The 10946-nt window shown below is 47.7% G+C and overlaps 1 protein-coding gene across 1 annotated transcript in view; it reads left to right on the plus strand.

Annotated features, from left to right (window-relative positions):
• TRPM8 (transient receptor potential cation channel subfamily M member 8) overlaps window positions 1-10946 on the plus strand; it is a 78811-nt gene that overhangs the window by 56639 nt on the left and 11226 nt on the right. The window contains exons 17-18 of the mRNA XM_019628290.1: window positions 982-1123; window positions 2232-2403. Of these exons, the coding sequence (XP_019483835.1) occupies window positions 982-1123; window positions 2232-2403 (314 nt within the window). The remainder of the gene's footprint in view (window positions 1-981; window positions 1124-2231; window positions 2404-10946) is intronic.

A 10946-nucleotide genomic window follows, 5' to 3' on the forward strand; every position in this document is an offset into this window, starting at 1 on the left:
AAACTGGGGAGAGTGGAGAATGATGAGGGTGTTAAATGTCGCACAGTGTTTTCATCTTGGGCCACATGATCTCCTAAAATGCCTGTCACTTCAGCTTGATTACTGGTTATGGAACCCGCCCTCTCTGTTACAAGCATATTTCCAGTTTAAAACCAATAACGTTAGAAAAAGCAATCTAAAATTACAGTTGAAAGCAAAAAGCCAAGTGTAATCCACATGGTATAGAAATTGGGGTGCACCCCACACCACAGCTCACATTGCCCAGGCCCACGTCCTTCCAGGCCTGCCTTCCCCAGAGAGCTTCGGGGTGAAGGTCAGGGTTGTACTTGAGCAACACACAGGATGTCCCTTTGAAGACAAACCTGACTACCATACTCACACCTACCCAGAACGAGATGGCCTACAATGAGCGCCCACTCTTCAAGGGAGTAAAAACGGGATTTTCGCTTCCAGGAACCCCCCTTTGTGCTTGGGTTAAGGGCCCAGCATTTGAGTCACAGCTGGTCGGGCATGACTTCTAGAGCATTCCAGTTGGAAAGCACATATGGCTTTCGCAATTAACACATTAGCATGCGGTTAGCTAATGAAATGATCTGGTGCAAACGAGGGACGTTTCATCAGGGGAAACCTGGCAGGGTCAAGTCCCCAGGGGTTGGACTGGGGTGGGGACCGGCATCATTAGAGAAGCCTCATGCGCGAGGAAAGGAGCCATGATGTGACTGGGTTCGGGAAGTGGGATGTGAGGATGGAGGCCTGAGGTGGCGGGAACCTCTGAAAGCTCTGCTGAATGTGACATCCTCGCCTCTCCTGGAGTGTACTTTGGTGTTCAGTGACTGACAGGTGGTGGCGTCCATCTCCCGTTGCCACTCTCTTGCACTCCCTGACTCTCAGCTGCGTTTTCACCTTTGGTTATTTTTAAAGAACAAAACTTTGAAATGTCTTGTCCATATCTCACAGCTCCTGTTCCCCTTCCTTCCATAGGCTCCACCCTTCTAATAAAACCTCTCTGTATTCCGGACGAGTAATTTTTTGCCTGGATTACATTATATTCACTCTAAGGTTGATCCACATTTTTACTGTAAGCAGAAATTTAGGACCCAAGATCATAATGTTGCAGAGGATGGTAAGAACAAAGAATATTTGTAGTTCTCAGTTTTGTTGCTATATCCTGAGTTCCTTTCATTGTTGATGGGAGGTTTTTGTCCATAGAGTGACGGTTGCATTTCACAGTCAGTAAGTTTGCTTTTTTTTTAATGTGTTTTCATCAGGGGCCCCTTTCAGGTTGAAATTTAACCAAAGATGACTGTTAGGAGCAAACAGCATAATTCAGCAAATTGCTAGGAAAGATGTCTGTTTAGATTTTACACTTTACTTGCCTTCATTTGAGTCTTCACAATTCACTAAGAGCATAGGCAGGATACGGACCCATTTTATAGACATGGACAGTGGGGTCCAAGAGGGTTGCTGTGTTTGCCTGGAGACATGCAGTGAGCTAGAGGTATAGCGAGGGTTGGAACTGTGGTCTTATGACCGTGGAATATAGGTGTAGGGGGCACCAGCAGACCCATTTATAGTGTAGTGAAGAGGTAATTGCATACTGAAGACGTTGCTTTCCTAAGCTTGTTTTCCAGATGACCCCACCGTTTCATGCTTCTGTCTTTAAGTCAGATGGGTGTTTGCATGAGCTCATCTGGAGGTTCCTTTCCAACCCTGAGGTTCTTTTGAGTTTGTGGTTTTAATTCAAAGCATATCTGAGGCATCAAGTCACCATGCAGTCAGGCTATGTGTGCAAAAAGTTTTTTTATGAATTAAACGTGCATTCTTGTTTAATAAGGATAGCTTTTATGTTTCTCCAAAAAGAAAAACAAACAAACAACTAAGGGGATCATTTAGGGATTCAAAGAGTGTGAGCATCGTGAGATGTACAAAAGGAGAAGGTGCTCCAAGCTCAGGTCCCTTCTCTGTTCTCAGGCTGGTGCCTCATTCACAAAGCTCCTGTTGCTGAGTTGGTTGGCAGACCTGCAAGCAGAAATGCATCAGTCAGTTTTAATTCTGGAAAGTAGATGTCCCTAGACCCAAAGATGATGACGGCCATCTCTTAAAATGAATGAGCCAACGCTGGGTGACTTAGATTCACGGGCCCTGGGACCTCTGCTCTCTCCATGGCCAGCTGAGCCGACCAGCCGCCCGCGGCGCCACCCTGACTCAGTTCTGTTGTCTTCCCTTGACAGCTGATCGATGTGTTCTTCTTCCTGTTCCTCTTTGCCGTGTGGATGGTGGCCTTCGGTGTGGCCAGGCAAGGGATCCTCAGGCAGAACGAACATCGCTGGAGATGGATATTCCGCTCGGTCATCTATGAGCCCTATCTGGCTATGTTTGGCCAGGTGCCCAGCGACGTGGACGGTGAGCCTGGGTGGGGACAGCTGGGAAGAGGTGCTTGGTTCCAGAACCAGCCTCCAGGGCTCCCCGTTCTGACCCTCAGGGGCCATCCTGGAAACACATGGCTGGGGTTAGGCCCACACCAGGTACTAAACGCAAACCTTAGAAACCTTTTCTTTGCTCCTGAACAGAATTTTACGTGCAAGCTTGTGCCCAACATTTTGGCCTGCAGTTTTTAAACCTTTTAAAAAATAGTGTTGCTCAGATTTTCAATAGCAATGTGGCAATGCAATGAAAGCAGCAAGCCTCACTCGTTTAGAAATGAGTGTTGGGAGTTGTACTCTCTTCTATAACTGGGCACCCGTTTATTTTAAGAAGAGCAGTATTGAAAAATGTGCACTGGAGCCTGGAATTTAAACTTCTAGCGTCAGCCCGCTGGCAACTCTTTTTTGGAGGCTGGCTAATGGGGGTGCAGATGGTATGAATTTGTCCACACCCAGCTGACATTAGGCAAGTGTGGGACATGTGCAAACGGGTATGTGTTTTGAATGAGCTGTCTGAAGCATCTTTGTGACGCTGACAATAGCCTGGACTTGTCAGGTCCTATCCTGCCACCAAAAACTGATCCTGACGCTTTCCCTGCCCTGTTGGCCGCATTTCTCAGCTCCCTGGGCTTCTCCGCGTGGCCTCACACAGTCTTTCTGGCACCTGCTGCTGCAGCATCTTCCAAGACCTGAGAGATGGCTTTTTTCCATGCAGTGATGGAAAGCCACCTTGTTGTCATTATTCCCCATCTGCATACTATACTTGCCCTTTTACACAACTGAGTGTAATTTGTCCTCATGACAACCCTTCACGTGGTGCTTTTCATCCTTTGGGAGGCAGCTCACAGTAACCCAAAGAGCAAGTGGCAATGGGTTTCCAGTCCTGGTCAGCCATGGAGGCGCCCCGGGAAGTGCCTCAGCCTCCCTGTCTCCCCGCTCCTTTGCAGTAAAACTGGTGCAGCCCCACCTTCCCCGCGGGGCCTGGCACCCAGTGGCACTAGCTCACGCAGGCACTCAGACCAGGACCTCTAGCCCAGAGCAACTCTCAGAGGGCCAGCTGCTTACACCCGCTGCCTTCTNTGATCTGCCTCTCCCGGGAAGAGTGCAATGATGGTGCCAGCTTGGGCCAGTGAAGCAACATCCTTCGCAACTAGACTGAAGAACAAAAGGACAGCAACTTGTCTGTTCCCCTTCCCCCAATTCCCCAATGCTGTTCCCCTTCCCCAATTCCCCAATAAAATCTTAAAAAAAAAAGAAAGCAAGGGCACGTGTACCATACCACTCAGAGATAAGTATTGTTAGCAAGCTGGTATTGATTCTATTATTCTTGTGTGGGTGTCTAATAATTTGATTGCTTTGTGCAGATACATCCATACTCAAATTTGTTCATTTAACTAATAATACATCATGACCATTTTCCACACCCATAAATACAAACCTATATGACAACTTCTAACTGGAATATTCCACCGTATCTATATGCCGTAATTAATTCAACAAATCCTGTGTTGTTAAACATGTGGGTTGTTTAAACTCTTTTGTTATCCTATGACACTATGATAACCTGTTTCACGCATTCATTTTTGAGCATATCAGTGATTTCCCCCCCTTTTATTTCTAGAAGAGAAGTTTCTAGATGAACAGTCCGTATACATTTGAGTCCCCTGATATTGCCTGCTTGCCCTGCTCAGCCCCCACTCTTAGGGCTGTACCCATTTACAGATTTTCCAGGATATGGGAACCTGTGTATCGACACCGCTGTCAACACAGGGTGTCAACACTAGCGTACCCCCTGCTCGTCCTCTGGTTTTGTTGGTAGCTATGCTGTGTCATCATTTCTACCAGCATTTCCTGGACTGCTGGAGAAGTCGGGCACGTTTTCTTGGTCACCTGTCATTCCTGCTCTTTGGTCATCTGTATGCAGGACCGTCTGTCCTTCCCATGCTGAGTTTTAGGTCCTCCTATTGGGCTTCTACATACATTTTAGTTTGAGGTTAAAAGACAGTGGAAATGACGTTGCTGGGAAAAACACAATGGAAAGAAATTCAGTTAGGAATTATTTTCTAAAGTGAACAAACACCACTGAAAAATAAACCTGAAGAAAAAAAGAGAGAGAGAAAAGAAGGAAATCTGTATTTGCTGTGTAGGGTTTGCTTTAATCCTGCCCCTTGTAGTACCTCTGTTTTGGATTCCCAATTAATTATCTTTAAATCCTGGAAGATTATATAATTCTTTCTAAATTCTAGTATGTGTATAAGCAAATTTAAAAGTAAAAACGAGATACATTTGCTCTAAGGGGACACCTCCTCGAGCACGTGAATGGTGGCTGTCCATGGCACCTATCAGCTCCAGTGGCATGTTGTTGTGCTGTCTTGTTCACTGGCCATCTGAAAGGTGAGGTGCAGGAAGAAACGGAATGAAGGCCTTGCTGGAACGTGCCCCAGGCCAATGGTGCAGTGTGACCTGACTTAGGCGAGAGGCCAAGACAAGACATATAAGAATTTTCCTGGACTTGTATGCCCTGACTGCATATCTCTGGCGGTAGGGATGATATCAGGGCTTTATCTGCCTCTTCTCCAAAGCTCCTACCCCAGTGTTAGGTTGGAGGCCTCAGGAATTAGCCAGCACAATGATCGGTTTAGCCCTTTTCTGTCTTCAAGATGGAAGAGGAGCACGTGTGAAATGTGAGAACTAGATCCATTAGTGGAATCATTTTACTAAGTCACAAAGCACACCAATGGGTCTTGGGTCGATCTCTAGCATAAAGATTGCATCCCTGTTTCCTGCAGGCAGCTGCAATTCCTCACAGTTACTGAGCAATTCATTTATATCCCATCACTCTGCTGCTGTCACCCGTGGGTAACGTCAGTCACATCAGCCTGTGCAGGACCGGGGCGGATTCTCCTGGCACCAGAATCACAAAACGCCTCACGGCGTTGACTCAGGAGTGAGGGGCCAATGACACAGCTTGAATGTTTTTCTTTGTCTCATTCTTCAAGGTTTCAAAAATGAAGACAAGGAGACGCTGGCGTGGGAGGGTGTCATGAAAGAAAATTACCTTGTCAAGATCAACACGAAAGCCAACGACCCCTCAGAGGAGTACGTTAGTCATTTATTTCTGCTCCGCGAAGCGCCGCTGGTCCACGCGAGCTGGCCAAACGCCGGCAGCTTCTTTGAGCGAGCTCTGTAAGGAGAAGTTACAACAGAGAGCGGTAGCACCAACAGATATCACCCAGGCCACTGAAGATGACAAACACGTAAATGCGTGTCAGCCTTTCGGGAGGGGGCAAAACCGCCACCCTGCCATCCTGACTGCCCTTCCAGACCCTGAGGAAGAAAGAGGTATTGGGGGCCTGCAGGGCAGGGCCGTGGAGCCAGGCGACAATGGTGAGGTCCCAGTGCCTCGGCTGCAGAGTTGCCTTCTGGAAAGAACCACAGATCACGGGCAATGGCCTTGCAGGTGCCACACATGCGTCTCTGTGATGAAAAAGTAGTGAGGCTGGAGGCTAGGAAAGCCATTTGGCTGATCTGTGACAGACTGTCCCCAAGAGTCCTGAACAGCATTTATGGGTCATGTGGAGTTGTTATAAACATCCCGTAGAACTAGATACACAACCAACTCCATAGATGGTCCACAAGCACTGTTGGGCAGGGCCTCTGAGTGCCCTTCTTACTGTGTGGGTTAGCACAGCTAGGGGTCAGATGTCACACATCCTGGGAGCTCCAAACACACCTCAACACTCGCTCTGACAAAACTAATCCCTTTGTTAGGGTCTGTACGGCTATTGGGGTGCATTGGAGATGTGCTCTTTTTCTTGGAGTAGCAAAGCAGACACCCTAAGCTTTCTCCACTCCTAGACTCTGAGGTCTTGGTTCTGGAAGGGAGGGGCGGACCCCATGGGTCCTCTCCCACCACCCCATCAGCACGGCGAGCCCGTGTGTGCTGCGCTTCAATGGCGTGAGAGCAGACTTCTGCTTCGCTTGGGTAATAGGAAGAGAGTTAAAGAAAGGTCAATGCAGCTGATGTTGATTGAGTTGAAAATGAAATGATCTGTGTTTTGTTCTTTAAAAGACTATAAAATGGAGCCTACTAGCCCTTTCTCAGTATCTCTCTCTCTCTTTCTTTCTGTTGACTTCCTTGAAGAATGAGGCATCGGTTCCGACAGCTGGATACAAAGGTACAGTTCTGCTTATAGCAATATCATTTTTATCTCTGTTATTGAGCTTTTAGGTGAGGCCAGTGGTTATGGTCCAAAGGTAAAAGAAGTTCATTATTTAAAAAAACAGATGTGACTGTTCATATTCAGCTTTCTTCATTCCCTGCATAAGGTCTGGGTGCTGGAGCTGCTTCTCAGGTGCCTCTGCCCACACGGGAATAGTTCCATGATCTGTGAAACCTTCTCTGCCTAACCCAGGACCGCCTCTCTGGAGAGTCAGGGTAACATGCTGGCAATTACAGGGAACACCAGAGAGGCTCAGAAGCGGTTTGGGAGCCTGGGAGCCTCTGTGCTAGCCTTCAATGCCACTCTGATTCGTTCCCTATTTAATTTGAAGGGCATCGCAAGGGCACGAATACACATGTGGGCATTAGGCAGAGGGACAGCATGCCCACATCCCCCCAATTCACAAATACTGGATCCCCGCGAGGCTCTGAGGAGAAGACGACCCCTGGCGTTGTATCGCTGCACTTCGAGAATGGCACCGTGACTGTGGCACCCATGGTGCCCCCCAGTGCCTTGCCGTTCGGCAGCTGGACAGTACCCATCTCGGGCAGCAGACCCTCCAGCACCCAGCACCTCTCCCATAGTAGGGGGGCCCAGAGAACACTGGCTGCGTAATGAATGCACAGAAGGTGCTCCTTACAGATCTCTCACGTGAGAATGTACCCAGTTCACAGTTTCTTGTGGATTTCTTCATGTGTTATTTGTCATCAGCATTTTTAAAAACTGAAGCTGTGTTTCCATGGGCCTCACCTCCTGAACGCCGGTCCTGTGCAGCACAGTGGGTCCATGCCTTCCTGGACCCCCAGAGTAGGTCCCCTGCCTCATCCTGAGTCTTTCTTCCTCTCCTCCTGTCCCCTAGAACTGCCGGCTGTATACATTGGCGTCAGCTCCTCAGGATGATGGTACATTCTGTGCTGACAATCGAATGTTCTCATTCACAATTCACTTTCGATACCTATTGCTGCATAACAAGCGACCCCACCCTTTAGTGGCTTCAAACAGCCACTCTGTTTCGCTCTTGCTCTTGTGGGCCAGGAATTCAGGAAGGGCTCAGCTGGGCTGTCCTACAGCCTCACGTTTTCTCAGCTGGTGGCGAGGCCAGGACCTGGCACCTCGGTGCCCTTCTGTCCCATGTGACACCTGATCCGTGTGGCTTGGGCTTGTCACCGCATGGTGGTCAGAGGACAGTCCCCCTGCTTACATAGTAGCTTCCAAGAATGAGGAGGCAGAAGCCACCAGTACTCTTAAAGTCTAGGCCTGGACCTGGCACCAGAGTTCCTTCCCCCAGAGTCTACTGATCAAAGCTTCCCAGGCCAGCCTGGGTTCAAGTGGGGGAAGAGTCACCCACCTCTTGACGAGACTGGAGTGGCGCATGTGTACAGGGAGGAAGGCTGGCGGCATCCATCTTTGGAGACATGCTATCACACAGTAGTATGTATCTTGTTATGTTCCTCTCATGTTCATGTTGTACTGTTGCTGATTTTTAATTGAGGGGCTGGGAAGACTCCTATTTTATTAGGGTTGAGAGCTGTACACCAACGGGTGTGTTTCATGGTTATAATCAGTGGAGAGGGGAAAAGTGCTGGATATTTTTAAAGACCAGAGAAAATTTATAGAATATTAAGAGAATGTATGAAAGGAGGAGCAGTAGGGGATAATAGTCTAAGATTGGACATATGTAATATTTAATACCTAATATTATAAAATCTAATATGATATATTGACGTTTCNATTGCCCTTCTGACATTGTACATAGCTGTTACAATTCCATTGACTCTATCCCCTATGCTGTACTCCACATCCTGTGAATATATATATATATATATATATGAAATTATAGTTGACATTCAGTATTATTCAGCTTCAGCTTCAGGTGCACACTGCAGTGGTCAGGCCTCTACACCCTCCATTAAGTGGTCTGCCTAGTAAGACAAGTGTCTATCGGATACTCTACCAAACCTCTACAACAGTATTGATTATATTCCCCAAACTGTCTTTGCTATCCCCGTGGCAATATTGTAGCTACCAATTTATGCTGTCGAACCCCTTCCCTTTCTCCCTCATCCCCACCCTCCTCTCCTCCAGCAACCATCAGTGTTTCCTCTATATCATTCCTTTACAATATTAACTCTCGGTTCTGGGGATACAGCCATGATAGCCACACAGTGGACACGTACACCCCAGACTAGAGTAAGTTAAGGAAGACTTCCTGGAAGAAGGGGATATTTAAGCTGAGACCCCAAGGATGAGTTGGAATTAGCCAGGCCAAGGGGCAGATGCTGGTAGGGGACCACAGAGTGAGGCATGGTCAAGGAGAGGAGGGAGTTACGGGGGTCAAATGCGAGGAGAGAGGGGCCCACGGGGCCGAGGGCTGTAGCCGGACTAATGAAAGACCCTGGGCCAAGGCAGGGGGACAGTGGGGAGCTAGAACCTGGCTATGTGTTCTAGCTCCCCACTGTCCCCCTGCCTCCTGCCCCAGCCCACCATGTTACAGCATATAGTCCTGAATCCCAGTGGAAAGACAAAAAATGTAGGCCGTTCTTGTCTCCGTAATGGTTTTTGCCAGGATAAGTTAGAGAGATTTTCTGCTTTGTTTGTGCCTTGTTCCTACTATTCGCAAGTGTGTGTCGCCCGGTGGCTGCTGGGCATGTGTTTATGTGTTGCCCTTTGGTCTTTTCTTTGTTTTGCCTGATGAAATGGTCCCTGACTGCCATCAGTGGTTCCATATTGGGCACATCATTCCCGTCACTTCACTGCAACCCAAATATTTTGATGATTCAGAAAGTAAAAATATAAATTTTACTAGACGTGATAATGGGTGGCAATTAAGAACTTGCCAAGAACCATCCTCTTTTGTGGAGCTCTTTACATGGAAATGGAGGCAAGATACTCATGATATGACCCTCAGGGTCGGTCACCACTCAGTTCTGTGCTGTCCCTGGAGCTACAGTCCCCTAGAGTCTGACTTTCCGAACGTAAACCTACCAACAGCCCCCAACCCATGTCACAGTTTAAAGGATCCTCATAACCTCTTTTAACAGCATTATTTTAAGGCATTAAATGTCACTGTGGGGATGTCATTAGCTATCACACATATGTAATTGCCTTTCTTGATGAAGAAAAGTGTTGTGACACTTTGGGGTAAGCTGCTGTCTTTCTCCCCATCATTTTGCCTTTGAAGACAAGTGAGTCATTTCTATCCCAAAGAATGAAAACTCTGGATACCAGAGCTGGGAAGCGGAAGTGACCTGGAATTTGACTGCACTTGAAGAGCACTCCCCAAGGTCAGAGGCGTATAACGATGCATCTCAAAACCACCTCTAGTCAATTAACGAGAGGCTCTGGCAATACATTTATATTTTTTTCCTTAATGGTTCCAGAGGGAAAAAACAAACAATAGCTAGAAGGTGCAGTGAGGAAGATTTGGACTCAGTATACATTAAAGCAATATCTAACGATTAGTGCCATCTGGGAATAAATGAATGGTCGTGGGCGGTAGTGAAGTCCTCATCGCTAGTCGGATTCTGGTTGGGGGTGGGTACATGGAGGGGCTACACGGGATGAAGGTCACTCTCTAAAGATGCCTGGTGCTTGGTCCAGGATCAGTAGAACCAGGAAACTCGGTGTATACATGAGAACCCATCAGCCCTCTGGATTTAGACAGAGTTAGGAAGGCAGGGCCAAATGCATTACATTCCCCCCAAACTTAACGATTAAGCACAGTATGAACATAAAAATAGAAACAGATCCCCCAATTTGGCCAGTACATGGACAGAAGCCTCCGCTTGAGGAAGCAAACAGACAGGCCAGAAAGGACTCACGTTAACCTGCACCTGTGTCCCGCATGGGCCCTTGGGACAGTGATGCTGTGACAGCAAGTGGAGAAACAGATAGTGTGAGCCCTTGACTTCTCCGCTTTCAAACAGTTCCTACTCTCAGGAAGGAACAAAGAAGGAAGGGGAACGGGAGACCAGAGAAGGACGAGACCCCTCTTCACCCAGCATGCAGTGCTGACAGGAGAGAGGGAGCAGAGAGCCCAGCGCACTCGCTGGGGCTTCCGGAACCATCTAATCACCGCCCGCTCATTTGTTTCTGCTTGGGGATCTCTAAATCCAGGAACCCCAGCACTCTGTGGCTGCCACCGCCTCTCATGGTAATTCATTTCCTAAATTGACTTTGCCTCCAGTGATGGGGAAGTCATGGAATTTAAGCTTGAAATTGCTCTCCTTTGGAGAAAAATGCAAGGGTTTTCAAATAACTTTCAGAAAAGGTGGAACCCAAACTTCTACTTGGTACTTTT

Source organism: Hipposideros armiger, unplaced genomic scaffold (genome assembly GCF_001890085.2).
Source record: "Hipposideros armiger isolate ML-2016 unplaced genomic scaffold, ASM189008v1 scaffold_17, whole genome shotgun sequence".
Lineage (NCBI taxonomy): Eukaryota > Metazoa > Chordata > Mammalia > Chiroptera > Hipposideridae > Hipposideros > Hipposideros armiger.